The sequence below is a fragment of the Aulonocara sp. 'chitande type north' Nkhata Bay genome, linkage group LG3 (genome assembly GCF_057382095.1).
Source record: "Aulonocara sp. 'chitande type north' Nkhata Bay isolate Kocher_YH1m ecotype deep benthic linkage group LG3, A_spYH_male_GT1.1, whole genome shotgun sequence".
Lineage (NCBI taxonomy): Eukaryota > Metazoa > Chordata > Actinopteri > Cichliformes > Cichlidae > Aulonocara > Aulonocara sp. 'chitande type north' Nkhata Bay.
This window is the reverse complement of record NC_141346.1, coordinates 43438168-43463165: the sequence shown is the minus strand read 5'-3', so window position 1 is coordinate 43463165 and position 24998 is coordinate 43438168. Positions and strand designations below refer to the sequence as shown.

General features: G+C 41.3%; 2 protein-coding genes across 2 annotated transcripts; one reads left to right on the top strand and one right to left on the bottom strand.

Moving 5' to 3' along the window:
- Positions 1 to 358: 358 nt before the first annotated feature.
- Positions 359 to 1867, bottom strand: LOC147335806 (uncharacterized). Its single transcript, XM_086287555.1, has 2 exons — positions 1300 to 1867; positions 359 to 1221 (listed from the first exon to the last, which is right to left on the bottom strand). The coding sequence occupies exons 1-2, from the start codon at positions 1855 to 1857 to the stop codon at positions 568 to 570; spliced, it is 1212 nt and encodes a 403-aa protein (XP_086143681.1). The 5' UTR covers positions 1858 to 1867; the 3' UTR covers positions 359 to 567.
- A 14155-nt stretch (positions 1868 to 16022) lies between these two features.
- On the top strand, positions 16023 to 19803 carry LOC147335805 (alpha-2 adrenergic receptor). The gene has a single exon (XM_086287554.1). It carries the CDS (start codon positions 16336 to 16338, stop codon positions 17635 to 17637), a length of 1302 nt encoding a protein of 433 aa, XP_086143680.1. The 5' UTR covers positions 16023 to 16335; the 3' UTR covers positions 17638 to 19803.
- The last annotated feature ends 5195 nt before the right edge of the window (positions 19804 to 24998 follow it).

The following is a 24998-nucleotide window of genomic DNA, read 5'->3' as shown; positions in this document are numbered from 1 at the left end:
CAAACTACAAATCAAAAAGCAATAAAACAACATACAATCTGAATAAAACTCTAAAATCTGGAGCAAACGGAATCGCCGTACTGCTCCAACTTGCCGTCCACACGACGATAAGTTAACAGTCAATCAATATGCACGCCAGCTGACTCCGATAACCGGCATGCATATGGCCGTTGTCCACGCCGACGTCCACTGTAAAAGCTGACAGCAGCAGGGAAAGAATTCTCACAACGGGAACAGACGGTAAAAGCACAGCAAGGCAAAACAGCAGCACTTCAGTTCGCGTAGCTTGGCGCAAAACTAAGGCCCACACTTCCTGCGAAACATAAGAAATAATTACTATAAAAGAACAATAGAAGGCAGAGAGCGTAACAAAAGTTGATTACGTACCAAGTAAGCCGGGTCACAGAACGTAAGCAGAATAGCTCAGAGGAGGCTTCTATAGCTACGACCAGCCGCGATGGAGGCTTCAGAAGAATAACCCGCAAATGATCTCCACCACACCGAGGGGAAGTCAGGTGACCAAAAAGGAGATCACAGGCAAGCGACGCAGAGACACTCAAATGGCCACTATTTATACCAGCGCCCCCTAATGGGCCAGGCTGAAAGTGGGTTGGACCGAAGGATAACATTCATCCTGCCACACACACAAAATCTCAATTCCCCATTTTTTTTCCGTACCAGGACAATGGGTGCTGCCCAGGGACTTGTACTCTCTCTCACCACCCCTGATCGAATCATATTATTCAGCAACTCTCGCACTTCCTGATACATTTTAGGGGGAATTGGCCTGTACCGCTCTCTAATGGGAGGTGCCATACCTGTTGGGATAGAGTGCGTGATTACATCTGTGTGGCCATAATCCTCTTCGTCGGCAGCAAACACATCGCCCCATTCCCTCAAGAGACCATTTAACTTTTCTTGCTCCTCTATGGATAGGTTTGACTTCCCTTGTGTCATAACTTCAATATGAGGAGCTTTACCAGGTGGTTCCGAGCTCACCTGGTGTACACCAACTTCAACAATACCTGGCCTGGTTTGCTCAAAAGTAACTTCAAAAGGCTCCTGAATGTCAACATTTTCCGTGGAGAATGTAGCAAGGGCCTCGTAACGTCGTAACGTGATAGGAAAAGGGTTGAGGTTCCTTACTTTGAGGGGGACTCGGCCTCTACGGACAATTCCTAGGGATCGAGCAACAGCAACTGTACTAGGCCCTTCCAGTGGCTCCACCAAAATACATTGTCCTTTCCTCAGTGTCTGTGGGGCCCTGGCCCAAATCACCTGCTCGCTGTGCTCAGGGACCATCACCGGATGGCGATAAGCTGGTCGAAGGGTCCCTACCTGTTGTACAGGGGCAGCTGCCTGAATTCTCTGACAGTCCTGAAAAGCGGATGCCCACGCTTGTTGAGTGTCTACAGTTGAGCCAACAGGCCAGGTCTGGGTCTGTATCTGAGGTTTCGAGAAAAGCATATCCCAGCATGGAATGATGATATTCATACCTAAGATAGGTAATGCATTAGGATTATTGGGATCGTCCTTTGAAATCACAATTCCCATATCCTTCAAAGTAATGCCTCCCACCTGTACTTCAGCTAGCACATAGCCCACATAAGGAATAGCCAATCCATTCGCTGCCTTCAGCTTTAACCAATTGAGATCGCTTTCTTTTCCTGGCTCCTGCTCACCAAACAATCTCCTAAAACAGGCTTGTGGCATTAATGTTACATTAGACCCAGTATCTAGCAAAAATGTCACTTCCTTACCATCAACGAATACCTCTACTTGACGGCATGTCCCTAGAAATTGAGAGTGATTTAACTGGGCTGGACCACTGTCATCCTTTCCAGTCACCTGGCCCATAGTGACTGGATTTACTCGTTTAAAGCCATCTGAGATGGAGTGCCCCGACACTCTCTTGCCATGTGTCCACTGGCTCCACACTTACTACAGATGGGCTGCCCTTGTTCATCCCACTTATGCCGTGGTCGTTCCACCAACCGTGAGATTTGCTTTGTCGCTGGGGGTGGCTCAGACACTTCAGCACATCTCCTATACTGAGAGGAACTAAAGTTCCGCCTTTCTCTCTCACCTCTGGGAGCTGAACATGTCTGTGGCATTGGTGCTGGTCGAACAAATTCCCTCAGCTCCTCCTGAAGAGTATTCTTGAGATCCATAATTTGCTCCTTCATTTCTGCGAGAATCTCCACTTTAAATTGATCTTTCCAATTCAAGGTATCCTGCCACTTTAGATCCCCTTTCACTACGGCACAAGCGGAGTCTTCATATAAACTATGCAGCGCATCTGCTTCCAATTGCAAAGCCTCTTTACGCACCTGTTCAAATGAGAGATTAGGGTCATGCCTTAACAGACGCCGTAGATCGCGCTGTATCTCACCCTCCCTGAGGCCCAAGACAAACTGATCACGCATGTGCAGGTCGGCACGCCGAGGGTCTTGTGGCTCTTTTGTTTGCAGGCGATGGCCTAGCTCCCTTAAACGTAAAGTGAACTTTCTAATAGGCTCTTCTGCCCTTTGTCTGCACTCATAAAACATGGCACGCAAGGTACCCACAGCTGTTTTATCCCCATACAGTTCTTTAAGTTGAAGAAAGATCTTATCTGGCGTATCCCGCTCCACTTGCTCCAAAATAAGAATTTCACGTCGTGGTTCCCCAGATAGCAAGGAAACATTGAAACAATGTTGAGTCAATATCAGGCTGTGTCATTGAATCAACGTTGAAGTGTGACGTTGACCTAACGTCACTCTTGCACCCTTTTTTAACGTTGAAACAACGTCAGGTTTTGATGTTGAATCAATGTTGAAACCTGACGTTGATTCAACGTTATATTTTCTAATACTGCTGACATTGAAACAATGTCAGATTCTGATATTGAAACACTGTTGAGCTATGGTGTTGATTTTCCACCTCTTTCGCACAGTTGCTTTTTATTAAAACAACAGTTAAATCATGACTGGAAATCTACCTTTCTTTATAGGTATTTTAACCAATACTAAACTACTGCATGTTTCCATCAATACTTCAACCACCTAAACACATAATTGTACTTATTCCTTAAATTGGACACCCTTTATAAAAAAAAAACCCAAATGTCTCACAATGTATCATGTCAATATTAATATCCTAAAATAAGAAAGCATTGCATGTGATGTAACAGAGAAAAAAAATAAACAAAAAAAGGTCAATAGGCATGTTTCGTTTGCTAAATACTTTATTAAAAGACAGTTTCCTATTTACGTTTATATGATTCACAGAAGTTTGTAATTTTTTGCATGATGTGCGTCCTGCACCACCCAAACGATCCGGGGCGTATCGGAGCCATTTCTGCACTGCTTGTGCAAAGACAAACTCGGACATAGAGTTTGCCCCTAACTGCTGCGTCAGGCTCCAATCAAGGCAAAGCATCTCACCTATAGACACATTTTAAGAGATGGAATTAGCGTGTCTCATGTCTTAAATGTGTATGCAAGTGCTTGTGTGTTTAATCAACAGGCCATTGTTATGTATTTAAATCACATCTGACAGCTATTACACTTTATAGTTACAAAGTGTACATAACCTTTATATACTTACCATTGCCTTATTTGCCTCTTGTGATTGAAGAGCTGGCTCTGCATTGTTTAGCTCCTCAATGTTGTGCAAGGGCAAATCCAGAGGCAGTACCCCAGCATCTACCGATTCATTGCAGCCGGTATTGCGGATGGCTCTGACCTCCTCACGGAGTTCGTTAACAGCTCTCGTCAGGTCTGACAGAAAAAGATAATTTTTTTTTTAAGTATTTAAGAATACAGACAACTTGTCAAACGTTTCCTTGTGTCACACACAGATATGTACAAAGACACTAGACAGTATTTTATTACCTGGTATTTTCACTCGAGGGGCCTGGGGAAACCATTTTTTTGTGGGCTGCTCATCTGCTAAAGAAAAAAAGTTGAAAACGGTCATAAGTAATTACAAATGTGCTTTTGGAATATTTTTTCCTAAAGTTACAGTTTGATTTATAACAACACACACAGGAAACGGAGATGTGCAAGAAGGTACAGTATACAAGGAATTTTTGAAGTGCACAAGTGTACACGGCTTTGCATTTATAAAAAGTTTACAAGCTTCCACTTTTTGGACTATATTATGTGGTGATATTGCAGTATGCAAGCACCACAGATATGTATAAAAGACAAGATCATAAATTCTTAGCAATCAAAGATATGTTTGTGAAATAAAAAAAGTTTTGCTTGTTCTTTCTTTTATGACTGGTCTGAGTTTCAGCTTCGGACTGAAGGTCAGACGTATCACAGTGTTCACTTAGATATTTCTGAAGACTGCGTTCTGCTTCGTGAAATGTGTCTGGAAGTACAAACACAATGTATGGCCAGACATAAATTAGGACACGAAAAACTTGTTATTGTTACATTTATACAACACCAATCCAGATGATACCCACCATGGCTTATTAGAAGTCGGACTGGTGCATAGGTGAGCCATGTTGCACCAGGATGAACTCTCCTCTTTACTGCGTCGTGGATCCTGAATGTGTCTCACGGAGGATATGGAGGCCATGACAATTTCTCCCCATTTATCCATGATCTAGGGACTATTTCTGTACCACCAGTGTTAAACTGCACAATGCACCAGTCTTTCATTTTTATCTTTTTTTTAAATTTGGAGTCCTTTTTTGCCCTGTCTAGGATAAACAGGAAACAGATAATTACAATATATTTCATAGTCACTACAAAACTTGATCTATTGATTGAACTAAATAATAAATAATAGCTTAAAATGTATATAGGCAACAATTACAAGCAAACCCGTATATGTAAGCATTTAAACACTGAAGATAATAAAATTAACAGTATTTTGTCTAAGTCTGCCATTGTAGGAATTCATGGCACCGAGACAAAAACTTGGCGCACAGTGTGGCGTCAAAATAGGCGCACACCTTTGACGCTGCGTTTTCTCCGTCTTCCTCGTCCACACGTAAATGCTAAACGCAGTTTACGTGTGGACAAAAGGTGCAAACGCAAGTTAGGTGAGCGTGCAGCGTAAAGTTAGGTAAGCGTGCAACGTAAAGTTTGAATTGAGTGCGAATCGAAGCGGGTGCTCACCAATCATTAAAAGTAACAAAGTCATTGAACACATTTATACAGTTGCCTTTACGTTTATCAATCATATATCACAGATTTACAATTTTTTGTAGTACTATGCTAAAAAGCAACTACAGAGTGAAAGTCTGGGTCAAGCGCCGAGGCGAAGCAAGAACAAAGGAACCCTCGAAGCGTTAAAGATCTCCTCCTAATGCACTCAGTACAAAATCACACTGCTGTTCTATCGACCATTTTTGAGCACGGAGCATTGCACTAATTTGGCTCTCCCAATCTTCATAATTCGTGTTAAGCCCACAAAATTTTGGTACCCAGGGCGCACCAATAAAGAATGGTGACACCATATTAATGGTTTCAGATAGCTCATCCGCCATATTAATCAGTCTAAGGCAGGTGGGTTTGTATACTGGTCACAAATCCTGTCGACAAACGCCAAATGTTACGTAAGGCCCAAAATGGCCTCTGTACAAGGAAGTAGTAGCTCTAATATTGACCAGTAACGAACCACCACACGCACACTGTAATGGGTTACACAAGATTTATTTGTTCTTTCTCCGGGTAAAACTACTGGCTGAAGACACAACTCTGGCCAGGAATCCAAGGCCCAAAGCCACCGCGGTCAGGGTTGTTAGCCTGGTTACAAACAGGGGAAAGGTGGTCACTTGGAAGAACAAGCAGCCAAAACGTATCAATCCTGCAGCTTCCTCAAAAAGGCTTGCCACCCACCTTTTCAGGCCTGACTTCGTTCGAGGCTGGGTCTCCACATCACATCCTGGGAGCTGGAACTTCCCCAAAACTGGTCCAGTTTCCTTGTCAGGGGCACAGAGAGTCTCCAGTCCAGTGTTTGTTTTCCTGCCTTCCAGCACATCCACTCACATCCCAATAAGAATGAGTCCTCCCTCCAACATCCTCAGTTTATTTTAAAAGCAAAACCAGGCCAGGTTAAAAATCTTTTCCATTAAAATGTGCACACTTCATCCTGGATCTTCGAGGCTTCCCTGCTTCACCAGTGTCCTACTAAAAAAACAACGACATTTCCACGAGAGAAATCCCACACCTGGACCGTCGTTGACTACTGCCATGATTCTAGCCTACGTCACAGAGTCATGTGCGCCTTTTACATCCAACACAAAAACTGCAGTCGTGGTGCTTTGATTTTACTCAGAACTCAGAAATTCTGCCTTCTGAATAGGAAGATGTAGGTAACACCAGACTGCAGATGAGCTGCATACAGGGCTGGACTGGGACAGAAAATTGGCCCGGGCATTTTGACTAGAGACCGGCCCACCATTATAGGAAAAATCTTAAAGCCTTTGAATGAAAACAAACGCTGTTGTGACAGTGATGTACACTGTTCTGATGGTATATATGCATCAATCTATCAATCGTTTGTTGTAAGATTCAGATAATTATTTTTTAAAAGCTAGACATTTTAAATGAGAATAAGAAAGAAAAGTATTTCTTTGTGCCCCCCTTTCCCTGTTAATGCCCTACCTGGCCCCCCTGGCCACACTTTGCTAGATCCGCACCTGCACAGTTACCAGCTGTCAGCTACCTAAAAAGGGATCCTGGTGTTATTTGTCTCTCAGAAACAGTTCATAACTTCCCTTCAACTCATTCACGTCACCTAAAAGGTAAACCTGTTTCTCCATCACCTGTTCAGCTCTGATGATCCAGTAAGGACATCTCCTGGTTTCATCTTCATGTTTCCCTCTCACCAGATAACCAAACCATATCATGACCAGCAGGTTTTTTGCAGCTGTGGCTCCAGCAAACATCAGCTGATACTAGAAATTAATATTAAATTCTAACAACAGCTGATCAAGCTTAAACGTGCTGCTGTTGTTTAGCGCGACATCCGCTGGTTTCCTCTTTCGGCGCAAAGTGAGCGATAAATAAACAAGAGAGCCGGGAGAAGTAGAAACGGGAGAGGGAGGGGGGAGAATGAAAGAAGAAGAGGCAGCTGTGCAGCAAAGACACAGAGTAACTCCAGCTTTGTGCCTTTTTCATTGTAGCTGAATTACGGGACAAACTGTTCCTTTTCACCTCAATAAGAAACGCGTAATATTTTCTCTGAATACCAGACGGGACGGTTGGCAACTCTAATAACTTATGAACAAAATAAGGTTCAACATCATTAACTTCATAGCACCACCCAGCTGTATAGAAACTCCGTCATGCTAGCTAGCACGCAGTACGGAAAAAGTCAGAATAACGAAAATAAACTCCACCTAAACTTGGTTCATATCTGACCCAGAGAGACTGCAGGTCATAACTTCTTACCTGAAGTTCAGTTCACACTTGGACCGGCGGCTGCCTCGGGTCTCTTTTCCTTCTGCGTCCCTTTTCCTTCATCCACCTGCTGCCCTCCACCACTTGCTAATGTTACTGAATCTGTGGAAGCTCCGCGATAGCCACCACACGAAGTAACGAGTAACGACCCTATCTAAATCCCAGTAACGACTAACGCGTTCCTGATTTTGGCATAATAACTAGTTACTGTGCTCGTTACCACAATAATAACGTTACTGTAACGCGTTACTTAATAACGCGTTAGTCCCAACACTGGTGGTTAGTAACACCCACACCAACATTCACACTGATAGAAGAAAGAGAGAAGACAGATCTGCACCTGGAGGACAAGTGGGGGGCAGGGACATGATAATGACGGCATATTCATCCCTGTGAACCAAAAGATTCAGTTTCAGAGTACTCTAAATGCTCCTTTTTGCACTGTATGACCTGTATGATGACTGATGACCAAACCAAACCTTCTGCTTGTGAGGAGTGTCCATGTAGAATAAGTCAATCAAGGTAAAATAGCTAGTTTCAGACAGACAAGGCCCAGTGTCAGAGAAATGAGGGTTATTTTGAAGTGTGAGTTATGTAGTGCTACTCTACAGAATCCAAGACAGAAGTACGGAGCTGGAAATGAGCACAAAGATCCACTTTATGGATAGCCTCCTGCAAAAGTCAGATTTAGGTCCAACTGTGCACTGCACCTGAAAGCACAAAGAGACTGGAGGATTGTGATTGGAAGTTTATATACAGGTTACTGGTAAAGTAACTAAGTGTTAAATCCACCGTATGACCGGTCGATTTTTAATCAGGCACAGAGGGAGAATTAACCAAAATGGGCTTTTTTTTGCCTCTTTATTCTCGTGGATAAAAGTGACACATTAATATTGTCAAAATCTCTTTCTGACACCAAACATGTAAATTAAATAAATAATTCTGAATGACTATCTGCAAATAAATGTTGAATTAGGGCTGCAAGGCTTGCCATCCATAATGACTGGCCCACAAAAGGGTTCACGCTGGGCTTTCAGTCAGTCTCGCAATTTCTTGTCACACCTCGCCAATGCCTTTTGTGCTCATTTAAAAATATGCTGCTCGTTCCTCTGCAGCTCTGCAGACACCATCTCTGCTCTGCTTGAGGGGCTGCTGGGCTCTGGAGTCCAGTCAACGCTGCTGACCCCAAGTTGTAAGGACACTGAAGCTGCTATAATAGATTATTCACACATTGAATATTCTCTTTCCAGTCTTAATAATTTGTTGTGATATCAAGACTGTTTATGGTAATGGTGGAAATATTTCTCATGGAGAAATAATCTTTAAGGAGATGCAGATGTGAAGTGTAAACTTTTGATGGAAATACTTGATATCATGGAGAAGAGAGATGATCATACATATGATCATCATATTCTGAAATGCATCCTTCCACAGGGTTTTCTTTCCATGTAGAAGGAAAAATAATTAATCCAATGATGAATTTGCGAATTTGCTCACTTACCAAGAAATGAAGTCTCTAATTTAATGGTATTTTCATTTTGATGGAGAGGGACAGAATAGAAACCACATTTTCAGAAAAACACTTTATGTAAAAGTTATAAACTGATTTGCAAGCCACTGAGCAAACTAAGTTTTCCATCTCTAAATAAAATATGACTTAGTAGCTGGTGGAAAAACTCTTATTGGTGAGCACAGCTGTAAGATGTTTCTTGTATTTGGTCTCCAGGTTTGCACAAATCTCAGGAGGGATTTGGCCCACTCTTCTGTACAGAAACTCCCTAAATCCTTTAATCTGTGACGGTTCTCAGTCATCCAGGTCATCGTAGTCTAAGGAGCTTGGAAAGAGAAACATCTGGACTTCTTTAGGTTCCTAGAAGATCTTTCACCTCTCATCTGAGAAGCTTCTTCAGTTCTAAGAGCAACTGGTGAAGAGTCACAGATTAAGCCCTATGGGAGTGTCCCCAACAGGGTCATGGACCACACCAAGCCACACCTTCACACCTTAAGTAGAGGTGATTAGGTAGAGGATCAATAGGGGGTCCATGACCCTCCTGGGGACACTCCCATAGGACTTAATCTGTGACTCTTCACCAGTTGCTCTTAGAACTGAAGAAGCTTCTCAGATGAGAGGTGAAACATCTTGAAGAAACCTAAAGAAATCCAGACGCTTGTCTTTCCAAGCTATATCCTTTCTTACCTGCCCCGTGGCAGCTTGAACCATCAGCTCCCTCCACAGACTTTGTATAAGTCTGAGTCTGTCTAGGCCACTACATGAACATAATGTGCTTCTTCTTTAGCCGCTCCTTTATTGCCTTGGTGGTATGTTTTTGGTTGTCGTCATGCTGATAGACCCACCCATGACACATCTTCAGTGTTCTGGCTGACAGAAGGAGGTTCTCTTCCAAGATTTTACAGTACACAGCTCCATCCATTGGGCCTCAATGTAGTGAAGTTGTCCTGCACCCTTATGAGATAAGATTTTGGTGAATGTGGTCCAAACTGCCTTCAGATCATTAACAAGCTCCTCCTGTGTAGTTCTAGATGATCCACCACCTTTCTCCTGATCATCCTCATCCCATGAGGCAAAATCTTGCACTGATGATCAATTTATATTTGTTCCATTTCCCAATGATCACACCGATGTCACCAAGGACTGTTCATTTCTTTGCAATTGAGCAAACATACAAATTCAGCAAGGAATCAGATAATTATTTCCCCCACTGTACTCTAAACTAGACAACAGTCAGCCAGGCTGTGCTCGAGGCTTCCACAGAGGTAAATCAGAAAACACCTAAGAGGCAATTACCTAACACTATCACTACCTCACCAAACAGAGGGACTCGTCGAGGAAATCCATCACGCTGAATGAGTCCTAAATGTGTCCCAGTTTTATAAAAGGTAAACGTCAGTATAATTGGATGTTTGTGATGAAGCGGCACTGACAGTTTGCAACACAACTGGAGGCAAAGATTAAGCACTGACGTATTTCTCCTGACTAACTCTACAGTGTCAACAATTTCACAGATAGATAACCATTAGTCATAAAAGCATTGAGACTCAGAAAGAAAACAAAAGGCAAACAGAAGTAGAACAGACAAAGTTTTTTTTCTTCTCTTTTTGATGCATGTTAAGACACTGTTTAACCAGTAAAGAGCTACACAAGTAATTTTCATATGAACAAGGTTGACTCTTTAAAAGCAAGGGCAACTGTTTAATATGTTACACCATGTAAAATTAAGAAAAAATGCTTTCTAAGTGACTACAAGGTGCAGTGGATTTTATGCACTTGATGCGATTGCTTCCCATTAAGTTCATGAGACATAAATTTGGGATTTTGTAACCTCGTTTCTTTTTATGTTTCTCTGCGTCATTTATTCTGTTATTAAAATACTGCACTTACAGATGCTGTGTTTGTGTTTGCAAAAAGACATCACAGACTGACAGCTCTACAAGTGCTGGAATAAGCTCATCTCTCTGGGCTGTGGCTGAAAAGTTGTCATTAGGACACGTCAGACTCTCAGCCCCTTTAACTGCTGTCTCTTGCAAAATATCATTTAAGAACTTCATTGTTCAAATCTCTTAAAGGGGGTCTATTGTGCTCATTTGCAACTCCACGATTTTATTCTTTGACTCTACTAGAGGGCAGCGTGGTGGGACCATTAGCACTGTTGCCTCACAGCAAGAAGATCCTGGGTTCATCTCAACATCTGGTTAGGGTCTTTCTGTGTGGATGTGTTCTCCCCGTGTTTGTGTGGGTTCTCTCCGGGTACTCCAGCTTCCTCCCACAGTCCCAAGACATGGAGTTAATGAGGGTTAGGTTAACTGGTGATTGCTAAATTGCTCATAGGTGTAAATTTCAGTGTGAATAGTTGTCTGTCTCTTTGTGTTCGCCCTCTGTCTGGCTGGCAAGTTGGGATAGGGATAGGGGGATAGCCCCCCTGTGACCCTGATATGGATAAGTGGAAGAGAATGGCTAGTATAAAATTGCTTTTGCATTCACAGTTCAGAATGAACCTTGTTTATTCTGTACTGATCCTCCTCTGTTCACCCACTCCGTGAGACAAGCTGTTTTAGCTCAGATTAAACTTAAACTTTCTCCTGATTGGCTGAAAAAAGGCCTGAACAGCAGGTCTGAGATGACCAAATTAACACTGTCCACTCACTGACATCACATGGAACCAAAAGAAAAAAAAGACCTGTGAAACTAAGTGTTTAGAGCAGTCTGCAGCTTTTTGAAACTTGTTTGATGTTTAATATGAGTATCCACTAAAAAATATACAGCATATACTGCATGACAGAAAAAAGGAAAAGCATAATATGCCCCTTTAAAGGAAAACCATTCCTACTCCCAGTAGGAATTCCTAGTAATTATGGCTGAATGAGAGGCATTATTCCCCACCATCACCGAGTTCCTTAAACAAACAGGAATCATCTTTGCTGTCAGCACATCTCTCCCCTTGGACACTCCACACATATAAACCCGACAGGTCCTTGCTACCTGAGAGCTAACGCTGCAGCACATTTTTTGATACAACAACAAATAATGCAACTTTGGGTAAAGGTGTGATTTTTTAAATACAATGCAGTTTTTTGTCTGGTATTTCATAACAAAGTGTAGGCACACATTGATAAGATGTGTGCCCACTCATCTGCAAGGACTGGGAGCTCTTATCACATTGATAAGAGCTTCCAGTCAATAATTGAGAAACAGGGAGTGCAAGGCAAGTTAACTGCTGAAATATTCATGCAGATTCAAGGCAATACTGGGAGACAGCGTGAAAGTGCTGCAAACTTGCTACTACTGTCCTTCCTCTCCTGTAAAGACACGAATTATAATTTCTTGGTGCTCATTTGGGAAACTGGATTTGGTGAAGTGGAGCTTTGAACTAGAGGTGTGCTGCTCACTGGTTTGACTCCCTGGGCGAACTTTTAGAATGAGGTAAGATGATGAGTCATGGTCTCACCTCCTTCTGGAACCACCACTAAAACACTGCCAAGGCCATTTTTTAATGTACTAAAGCTGCATGATTACATCTTTACCAACCAAATGGATGCTATACCCTAAATATATTATTTTTATTACTATCATTGGGAAGTAAATGAAACTGAAACCATCAAAAAATGACATATTAAGTATTTCAGGGCTCACTTTGAAAAGAAACTCAAAACTTTTAACTGAGAAGAAAGACACAGGAGGGTTTAAAGATAGATAGACATAGAACAGATACGGGTAGACATGTTATCATCCCCTTTTTGCCCCTTGAAAAACAAGAAAAAGAAACAACACAGAGAAGCTAGAAGACAAATGTATTGTTTTTTTTCCTTGTCCATTCAGTATACTTTGATTGTTCAAACATTTAATTAAAAATAACCAGAAATGTATAAAACACAATTCATTTAAATACCTATTTTAAGTCAGCTGGTGTGATGAGACACTTGGACTTAGTGCATGAAGTACTTCTAAGGAGGATGACTGTGTATCAATGGGATGCTGCTGAGTTATTGATGTAGATATTAAAGACACTGGTCATATTATTACATTTGTAAAGTGGTTTTACTTCAAACTTATTTTCATCGCCTTTTCATTTTACTTCAGATGCTTTGGCTAAAGGTTATGTTTCTACTAGATTTTCAACAGTTGGCATATTATTAGTCCACAGACTCAGTCACATCTTTCTGGTCTTGAATATAAAGTAAAGTATAATTGAGTGATGAATGCTTTTGATCGAGATCAGTGGGTGTCATGATTATCAACTCAGGCATCTCTTCATCTTAACCCTTGTGTGGTGTTCATATTTTTGTTACTCAGCCAGTGTTCATGGGTCTGGTGGACCCGCTAGAGTTTTGGCTTTCCAAATTAACACTATCAAACAATTTTATGTTAAATTACTCAACAGATGTTTACTTCATCCCAATTACAAGCCATATGAACAGCAAACATGGTTCATTTTTTCCCTTTACCTTTGTTAGATCACATTTATGAATTAATGTGCTTCTCGTTTTTGTTTTTTATAAAATGTTATAAAAAAAATTAATCAGTTATAATCAATTGGAGTGAGTGGAAAGACACAACACATTTACACGTGAAGCAATATGTTTCACAACTAAATGGGATCAGCTGCTCATCAATGGTGACATTAGGCCCAGGGTTGTAAAACAGGGGGAGGTGGTGCACCCCTTATCCCACACTGTCCTGATGGCAGCTAGCTTGTGTCGAGCTAGTCTGTCGTCTCGGTTATCAAAACGGATAATCCTGGAAATTTTGTGGAAGTTTTCCAGAGACATTGATGCACGGAAAGGTTCTTGCCGGTTTCTGCATCCCACAGGGATCCTGTGGATTCCCCTTTGGACCTGAAAACTCCTGCAAGGATAAGAACCCCAAAGTAGGCCTTTGGGGTTCTTAGATGAATTTGGTCCATCTCCTTCCACCTCTCTCCAAAAAAACACCTTCCTTCTAGATTACTGCAATCCAGAATAATTTTCTGGATGGAATCTGGGATGAAAAGCTCAAATGAAGACTTGATGTCCTGCACATGAGTAACTGTCAGCCGTGTTGGCCCTGGCTTATCACAGTAACAGCTCTGCAGGGTGGCTCATTTCTTGGGCAAGAAGACCATTCAATGTCACCAGTTATTGACATCCATATTTCTTCACTTGCTGTCTGGTGGGCTTGTTCTGGTCCTGGAGCTGGCTGCAGATGGGGTACTTGTCTTTGTTTTGTTACTAAATGGTGCTCAACCTCATCCTCTTCTTCAAAGTCACTGTCAGACTCTGAATTTTCAGAAATGTGAAATATTCTGAAACCTCTTTGTCAACATCATCATCCGAAGCCCCTCTTCCAAAATCAATTGGATGGCCCTCGCAGCAGATAATCTTTTGCCATCTTGATCAGTTGTGATAAGGAACCACACTGGCAAAGTCTTATTTATAGTATTATGCCACTAATTTGCAGGTGGGACAGGGTATGAGAAAATAAAATTTGGATCCCTCAAGAAAGAGGGTAAAATGTGCGGGAATGTAAGAGCAGACGGTGTTGATAGTTGAATTTTCAACAATGTTGCAACTTTGTGCGGGAGCAGGAGGGGAAGAAAACACTATCAGCAGCACCAGAAAGGAGGAAGACAGAGTGTGGGAACACAGGACCTACACTTTCAACACTTTTATTAGACCTGGGTCCAGTGGACCCGAACACCTTGTATGTAATGTAAATGCGTGGGGGGAGGTACAGTATGAGGTCATTGAAAATTAGTTCGGATTTATGTTCTTCACAGAAAAAAGGCCAAAGCCAATGAATTTCAGGTTGAAAAAATAATTAATTGTTTAATTTTTCTTTTGAAAAAAACTGAAAACGGGTCTCACAGACCCGAACACCATACAAGGGTTAAACCTATTCAGATGTATTCTTTAGTGTATACGTGCGTTCAAGCGGGTGGATGTAACACTCGGCTGCTGCAATGTTTTATTTTTCGGGTTTTTTCCTATGTATGTGGGAAGGATTGCAGGATTTTTTGTGCATACAAATGCGCTAACTGAGGTTGAAAATATAATTCCGTTGCAATCTGCTGAGGAAATCACGTGAGTCTAACACTGCTGCCCCACGGAACAGAATTAAAGCTGTGAAATTCCGTCTCTTGCGCTCATGTTTTCGTATATTTGGTAGAAGTAGCTGGCATTTTGAATTTTCTTCACAGTCAAGTTGTGTTATTCGTATTTTTTTTAAAAAGATCCCATGGGGCTCAGAAATGTTAACACTGGCATAGCTCCAGGCATCTTTTATTTTTTTTTAACCTGTTAACATACGTGCTGTGCATCCCCCAGTGGTACTGCCAGATGTTCAAGTATAACGCACACCAGTGCATGCAGGTGTGTGTGTGTGTGAGGGGGTGGGGGTGGGGGGAGGGGCTCATGTAGCGTGGAGGTGTGTGTACGATGAGGTGAAACGCAGTAGACCTAGCAGCCTGCCTCTCAGCAATGAGCTCAGCTCCAAAATCCCAACTCTCACACTCCGCCTCCGTGATCTCCTCAAAACTGCTGCCACACACACACACACACACACACACACACACACACACACACACACACACACACACACACACACACACACACACACACACACACACACACACACACACACACGGCGCTCCACAAATTAAATCCTGTCCGACTCTTGATCACACTTTCTTTTTCTTTTTTTCATTTCATCTCACACGGCCTGGCTGACTGTCTCTTCCCTTAACGGCCATAAACAACCTTTAGGACTCTGCAGCGGGGAAATAGTTGATGGTGATGAGTGCAGCAATACTGACCTCCAGTGAGTTGAGGTTTATTAAAGAGAAGAAGAAGTTTTTCAGGTTTTATAGACACTTAAAACTCAACCAGCACGTCAATATACAGAGTTCTCTCTCGCTCTCTTATCGACTTATACATTTTCAGATGTTATTAATACTATTTACATTAATATTTTTGCATCGGTTTGAGATCATGTGGACACAGCCTTATCACATTCCCACAATATGAAAATAATGTGTGCCGGGGGCGGGGCGGCAGTGGGTGAGTTTTATGAGAACAACACTTGGGGCATCATTAAGAGCGAGAGCGCACCATGCTGAAGGAAGGGGAGCTGCGGCTGGATGTCATTCAACTCCTGACGAACAGGAGCCGTGACAAAACTATACCAGGGGTGTCTTTCCAATTCAAGCAAGTTGTCTTGAGACACACCCGATCAACAGGCTGTAAGAGCCTCCAGAGACTTCGTTAACTGGGATTTTATTTTATTTTTTGCGTGCGCCCGTATCCATGTCGTCAGATTTGTAAATTAACCACGGAGGAACGCGTTTCTGATGGACTCTAATGACAGGAGCATTAGAGATCTGAAAAGAACTGACAAAATCCAACCAGGATATACACACACACGCAAATATATGTAACAATGGATTCGTTCAACGCCAGCGGAATGGATGCGTTCACGGTGATCCATTTAAATTCCTCCTGGACGCTGGACAGTGGATATTCTTTAGCAGCGATAGCTGGCATCGCCGCTCTCGTAAGTTTTCTCATTCTTTTTACCGTTGTTGGAAATATTCTTGTGGTTATCGCTGTGTTAACGAGCCGGGCACTGAAAGCCCCCCAAAACCTTTTCCTGGTGTCTCTGGCCACAGCGGACATCCTGGTCGCCACTCTCGTGATGCCGTTTTCTTTGGCAAATGAACTCATGGGTTACTGGTATTTTGGAAAAGTTTGGTGCGGTATTTATCTGGCTCTGGATGTTTTGTTTTGTACTTCATCTATTGTGCATCTGTGCGCAATAAGCCTGGACCGATACTGGTCCGTTACGCAGGCTGTAGAGTACAACCTGAAGCGGACTCCTAAACGCGTCAAGTGCATTATCCTGATCGTGTGGCTTATATCTGCGTTTATCTCCTCTCCGCCGCTCATATCTATCGACAGCAACAGTGAGATCAGCTCTCAGCCTCAGTGCGAGCTGAATGATGACACTTGGTACATCCTCTCCTCCAGCATCGCGTCCTTCTTCGCTCCCTGCTTAATCATGATCCTGGTCTATATCAGAATATACCAGGTGGCCAAAACCAGAACCAGAAGCATGTCGGGAAAAAAACCCGGGCCAGATGGCGTTACACAAACTGAGAATGGACTGAGCAAAGCCACCTCCCCTTTCCACGGCGAGAGGGAGAACGGTCACTGTCAGTGCCCGCCTACGCCCAGCCAACGCACCGTCACCGTCGGGCAACAGACTGAGGAGCCTGACATGGAGGAGAGCTCCTCGTCAGAGGGCAAAGGTCACAAGCCCCAGCTGCAGGAGTCCCAGAGAGCAAAGAGGATCAGCAACAAGAAAAGCTCGCTCTCCAAGCAATCCACTCGCATCTCCAGGGTCAGTAACAAGCCCATGGATCTGTTCACCTCCAGGAGGAAACGCCGTAAGAGCTCCCTAGCCAGGAAGAAGATCTCCCAAGCCAGGGAGAAGAGATTCACATTTGTCCTGGCTGTTGTCATGGGAGTGTTTGTTGTTTGCTGGTTTCCCTTTTTCTTTAGCTACAGCCTGTATGGTGTGTGCAGGGAACCCTGTAGGATTCCCGACCCCCTCTTTAAATTCTTCTTCTGGATTGGCTATTGCAACAGCTCCCTCAACCCTGCCATTTACACCATCTTCAACCGGGACTTCAGACATGCCTTCCACAAGATTCTCTGCAAGTCCTGGAAAAAGTCCTTTTAGCTGTGAAGCAGAGCTGCTGCATCACTGTGACAATCTTACATGAAATATCAAATTGAATTTATAAAAAACACAGGAAAAAAAGGGAAATCTGTTGTGTTTGTTATGCCTCACTTCTGTCTCATTGTCCTGCTTTTCCAGTCATGACAGCGTGCACCCTTCAAGGAGTCCCCTCAAGCTTCAGCATAGATGTTTTCATTACAGACTTCTCACAGGCTTTCCCAGTTTGATTAATGTGCACCACATTTCTCTTATTCTCTATGAACTGTGCTGTAATTCTGTATTAAAGGACCGATATTGATAAAGCCCCCTGTACATCCACAAAAGATGCACACACGGGTGATTTATGTGCCAGGACAAACCCCCAGTTCAGCTCAGTTTTTTCCATTCCATTAAACTTTTCTATTTTTTGAACACTAAGATCATTCTTCATCACAGATTTTGTCTTGGGTAATTAGATTTAACCTATTAATATTATTTTACACATTATTGAAAATATAAAAATATGCAGCCTACAAGCACAAAATGTCATAAAACCAGATCGTTGACAAGACAGAGTCTTAGTGTGGCATTTTGAGAAATATGCTCAATGGACTTTCCAACAGTCGGTTCAATTCAAATTTATTTATATAGCACCAAATCTCAACAGTCACCTCAAGGAGCTTTATACTGTAGAGTAAGGATCCCAGAATATTAGAAAGAAAACCCCAACAATGAAAATTTGATGACAGTAGAAAGGAAAAACTCCCTTTTCACAGGAAGAAACCTCGGGCAGAACCAGGGTCAGGCAGATATCTTCAGAAACTGGTTAGCAGTGAGGAAAGAGAAAAGTTAATGCTCTTTTTAATGGACAACATAAGAGAAGATAAGAAGAAAAGATGTCTGTAAATATGTAGCATGTTTGTTCATAAGCACTACCTTGACACAGAAATGTAACAAATTCTCACTGAAAGTAGCGCATTATATAAGTTTTGTTAGTTAGTAAAAAAGAAGGCTTTCTATTTGCTGGTCTTCAATGCACATAACAAGTGGAAAATAGAGAAAGTTAGTATTGCCATAAAACTGCCCCCCATCATTAAAAAGATATATGTGTTTGATTTAGATATAGCAAGTGTAGCTAAGCTTAGCTAAGCTGATACAATGTAACTACTGCAGAGAAATTAAAGTGATACTGATCTTCTCATCCAAGCCAGCAACAAGTCAAAGAATATTTCTCAAAATGTCAAACTATTCTTTAAAATGTTATTTAAAAAACAAAACAAAAGAAAAACAAAACTGTTAGTGTTAATGCCTGTGTGGTCAGTGCTGCACTTAATCTGTAAAGAAAAAGAAAAAGAAAAAAAAAACAAAACAGTAGCACAAAACAGTTCATCCCCACTGTGCCTGAAACTTTCTGGCTCCCTGAAATGATGAAGCCTTTTGGAGGCTGCCCACCTGGCCCAGGTTAAGAATCCTCATACACTCATGCACCTGTGGTTTCCAACCTTGTTTCATCGCCCTGCAAACATCGCCCTTCTGCTTATATGTTTGTTTTGAAGTGAAACCAAAACAAGTCTCCTTTCTTATCTGCCTTTTTAAAGGACATATTTACTGTTTTAAGGCAATGAGGGCTACCGTGGAAAAGTCTGAAGTGATATTTATGTACAAACATGTTTGAATCTTTGACCTTTTTGAGAAAGGCAAGCAGGTTGGACGCCATTAGCTTAAATTCAACTATTTGGTTTGTTTGTCTGTTCAGCTTCCTTGATGCTGTTAGCCGTGTTTTCTTTGACAGTTTTTGAACATCGCTGCTGAAAACAGACTCTAAACTGAACTCTTTTTGTGTCACTGTAGGGTCTTTACCTCACAATACAAAGCGCTGTGAGCCAACTGTTGTTGTGATTTTGCGCTATTCTGGGTTTGGTTGTCATCATGATAATTCACAAGTCACACTGAGATATATTAAAGGACAACAGCAGGATAAATCACGGCAGATTACAGATGACTGGGTTTGACATTAAAAAATGGTTCCATGCCAAAGGGTAATTATTTTCACAGCAGCCCTAAATGACTGAGCATTTCAGATTCAATGCATTCATTCTGCATTTATTTTCCAAGAAACTACCTCTGTTTATTTGCTGCTGATTTTGGAGTGACATCTTGCAAAGTGCATATTTTCCTCTGCTTAAGCTGTCTGATGTTGTGCAAAAATAAAAGATGACGAAGTCACCTGGTGTTGTGATTTTGCAACACGGAGTCTCATTAATGGTCAAAAACATGGGGAGAAACAGTTAAGAAGCTATCACGAAATGATAAATGTTATTGCGTTTTTTTTAATATATATAAATATTTATATTCTAATCAGATGACCACTTTTGGATTAAACTTACTGACAACATCACAATAGTAAATCATGATAGTCTTTCTATCTATAAATGCATCCTTTGATCAGATTCAAATTCAGCAAAAGTTGATCCATCCGAGAAGTTTAATTTCCATCCGACAAAGAAAATCCCCATTTATGCAAAGCCGGCGAGATCCAGGGTTTTGTTTGACTGTGTTGTACAGCATTCGTGTAAACAGACTCCTAATTAGGTGGAACAGTTGCACGATCCAGAACAAATTGGTGACTCCAAAACTGCTCATTATCATTATTTACCCAGAGAATTTAGCCCCAACGTGTTCAATCAAACTTCTGCAAATCCACATATCGTTCAGCAGCTTGAAATCCCTGAACATGGCAACGGGTGGGTGTCATAAAAAGTGTTCAGTCCCTCTGATGGACTGAGGCCATGTTCATTTCAGCGTGTTGGTGACCTTTCTGCACAATAGGTTTGATGTTGGTTCTGGCAGTGTCATAATCTAATACTCCCCAAAGACCCTGTGGGCAAGACTGAGGTGAAACTGAATTCTCCACACACCAAAGTCCTGTTTTCCTGCTGCTTTTGTGCCGTGGCTGAGTGTGCACAGCCAAAAGCCATTTGTAAAGGGTTACGAGCCCATCTGCTGTTTGCAGTCACGAGAGATTTATGTCCGAAAAAACACAACAAGAAAGCAGTTTCCCAGCCTGTATAATTGTTTCAATACAGAGGATACGCAAGGAGGTGCAGAGTGGTTGATGAAAGACAGCAGTCAAATATATCACCAGATGGACGTACTGGTGCCAAGCAAAAAAAGGAAGTCTTTTTTGTATTAATGCCACCATAGCAGGAGTACAGGCAATATCTGACTAAACTGCTCTTGTAGCAAAGACACCCTTTTTATTACTTTTGAAAAAGGCTGGGAGTGGGTTTACAGAACTTTTTCTTCATATTTCTACCAAATCTTAAGAAAGTGAGTGAACAAATATATAAAAAGCTGATCTAAAATATCAGGTTTATGAATAAGTAGTGCAATAAACTGAGAAGCATAGCTGTGAACTTCACCAATAGCTGTGTGAAGTGATGCAAGAAATTAACGAACAAGCCATATTTAATCTGTTGATGTCCAGCTGACATGATCATTGACTGGACTGTTTGTAATTACCAGGAATCTTTTACCTTCCTCCAAACTGTATTTAAGTGGGATGGGGAAGCCAAAGCAAGTTTCTTTATATGAATTATGAAGAAATATTTGAATTTGTTACATAGAAAAGGAAAGTTTTATGCAAATAATAAATGGAACATTATGTATCACCCATTATCTAGGGTTGGGACACAAACGGTAGAGTATTCAGCTTTTGTGGGATATGATATGCATATCATTTACATAATATGTTTAGTCGAAAGACAAGAATGGACAAAGGAGCAAACCTCTGTGAGGATCTGCAATGGCACCATGCTAATCTTTTTTTTTATTTTTAATATAAAACGTAGTTAGTGGGTTTCCTCATAAAGAACTCCATTGGTGTTGTTCTGTCTGTGTTTTATGGGTTTGGTAAGTACACTGCTTTCCTACCTAAGATAAATAAAATGTGTCCTCAAGAGTCAAGAGCAAAGTGGCTTAATGGGGTGTGTGATTGATTTTAGTGATTTATTGTTGCTTTAGAAGTCAACAGTTAAAAAGAAACTGATTTGTGAAAGGAAAATGTGATTTGTTTCTTCTGTGGTTTGTAATTTGTATGAAGGTTTAGGTATCTCAAACATGTTAAACTGCATTTTAAATACATTTTATGGTTACATTGTGAGAAAATAATCAGCAGAACACAAAGCAACTGAACCGATTCTACAATGAACCCGTCAGATTGAACAGTGCTCACATGTCTTTAATAGCCGGTCCCATTTACAACCAAAAATAACAACCAGCAGACAAACATCAACATTAGCAATCAATTGGAGTTTATATTCTGGCCACATAATGAATGTAAGTCCAATATTCATCCTCCTGAGGGAAACATCTCAGCCTTTAGCTGAAGGTCGTTCCATTATGCTCACCAGATAGTCAATAGACATTGGCTGCTTGGTGTTTTGTAGGTAGTTTACAGTCATTTTTATCATAGTATTAAAAGGGAAACAGTAAGGCTGGCGTTCATGGTGGGAAAGAAGCAGACAGTAAAGCTGTGGGTCATAAAATCAAAACAAGGAGCTAAAAGACACTAAAACGCTTATAAGAAGTGACGGGAAATACAGAGTTATGAGGTACTTTTGTCAGAGTTTCTCAGAGTTTGTCATGAAAAGCAACAACCTTCATATTGGTCCACAGTGAAGAAAACCAAATTAGTCCTGTGACTCATTTTTAAAGTCTTTTTAGATGCATACCCAAGCCTGCTGATATATTTTTGCTTTCAATAAATCTGCTTCCCATTGTTTCCACTCAGTAACTACACCTCCACAGACGCACTGTCAAAACTGTGAGGTTCTGAAAAAGCTCCTTTCTAAAGGAGATACTCACTCTGTAGAGAATAATGCAAAGATTCTATGTGGTGAAATAATGACATTTGTCTTTATTATTATTAGATTATGTATTTCCGTTTGCCAAGACATGCATATTTTAAACTTTAAAATATAAAGGATCCTGGCACTGCTTTATATGCACAGTACTGCATCTGTGGTAGATATGAAAACGAGTTCATCTGGTGGATGTTAGGATCGGCAGATGTCTCATCTCTCTTGGCTGTAGCGGACAGTTTTGCGGTACTTAGTTTGTACCAGATTTTGTTCAAATTTCCGTTTTATGGCTCCATAAAAGTGAAAAGTGAATTAAAAAAAGACAGCTACAGACTTAAATAAGATGAAAAAGATAGATGCCAAACACGTGACGTACAGATAAATATTTATTTCAGATCAATGTACATTTTTTTTTTGTGAACTCCGTTTCTCCTTTTTTCCTTGTTAATATTCTCCATCTTGTAATCGAGCTTCTGAGCGAGAGTTTTGAGTGTTACAGCATCTTTACTCAGTCAGATGTCAGCATCCAGTGTTGTGTGGAAACTACAAAGACATTAAATTTAAATTTTACAGCTGACAGCTCACACAAAAATCCATAAACCCAAGAATGTGGACACGCATTTGTTAGCGCTTTAACAAATACCGCATAATGCAAGATGTGAAAAGACTACAGCCATGAAAATAAATTTTAAACACATGAAGATATCTACTCTGAGCGATTAGCATATCGAGTGGTTTTCGGCTGATTTATGGGTACATTTGCTGAGAAAGAGACTTAAGATAAAGCAGACAGGGTTTCTCGTGTCATCTTTAAACCTGGCAAATTTTGTGGAAGATGAAAGGCCTCAGTCTTGTGGATATGATGTCGCCACACCTGACCGGCTTCAATTTTCTGCCAGACATCAGACCCCAGCAGTGAGAAAACATGGGCAGGCTATCACGAGATTGCAAGAGCACACCTTTCCCAAAACCCTTTTTGGTGACTGAAAAAGAAAAAAGGAAAAAAGAAAAAAGGAAACCTGTTTCAACAAAATTTATGTTTACCTTTAAAAAAAGTTTCCTACTTTCTGACTCTCTGAACAGCAAATGCATAAATGCTCAGTTCACTTAAGAATCTCTCGGCAGCTGCAGAAACTGAAGACACGTCTCACAATCTTCTAATAAGTCTTTACACCGTCGCTATTTAGTGTTTACCACGCACTGACTCCTCCGTGAGATTTATAAGATGCTGCATAATACAGTGTTTGACGTTAGATTATTATTTGATGTAAGACGGTGGGGTTTGCTTACCAGCAGCAGAACGTTCGGAACTTAAATCCACATTTCAGTGTGATGAATTAGCCTGTTTCATTATGGCCAATAATGCATCACATTGCAGCTGTCATATATAATGATGGAGAACACCTCAGACGGCGTTCACTAACTCCCTCACAGCTGAGCTCACAATTCGCTGCCTGCGCAGAAAGCTGTCCTGTCAAACAGCTCTGATATGTAAATGACTCAGCTGGAAACAGACTCGACTGATTTTCTGTTCAGTGGAAATTATTGTTTGAGGCTTTAAATGACAAACCTCTCCAAGAATCTAATACCTCAGCTGTGCATTGCACTTTAAATAATTACAGCTAAGGATGAACACAGAGCCAGTGCTTTTAATATTCTGACAACTGGAACCAAAAACCCTGTTTTTTCCTTACCTTATGAACACTTCATTTCCAGTTTTCTCTACATTTACTGTGTTGATGACTCCTGTTCGTTTGGAACAACAGGGCCCCTGAGGAAGGTGCTTTAAACACACCTTAAGTTACTTTTGGCTTTTTGTTTACGCCTGTAAGCTCGTCCAGCCTCAGGGAAGGGAGTGAAAACAAACAACATGGCTGACACTGACTCTTTTGCATCTGTGAGTTTAGTACCAAAGCAGTTATAGCTGTGGCAGTAGTTATAACAGAGTGGCAAAACAGGTTCAAAAGGAAAAATTATTTACATGATTATGGGTGTTGTGCTGTGTACTGTAAAACTATGTTCACAAACTCCACATAGAAAGCAATACCATCCTGTAAATGTATTGCCCTTCTCTCTGCTGATTGATATGACATGAGTTATAGCTTAGGGAGCATGGATAAGGTTAGGGTTAGGTGCTAGGAGTTTAGCTCTACAGCAGTAACAAAATGAATACAAATTAAGAGGCAATGGCACGACTCGGCAGGATCTATACTGGTTTTCTATCATATGTGCTATAAAACCAGTTTTGGAATACATCAGTAAATACAAATGGAGCAGTTCAGCTATAGTCTTTGGATAACCAGCGTGTTCACTTATTGTTTTTGAAAGCAGATCTGGATTGCGAACTTTTTACAGTGAAACTTATAAAAGTTTCAATATTTAGCACTTATTCCAGATCTTATACCTTCTCTGGCTGAAGTTTTGGCCCACTGCGGGCAGTAAAAACAAGACAATGAAAAATGCATATCGCTTGACAAACATGGCAGTAACTTTATCTCCCAGGTCAAACCTAGCCTGGTA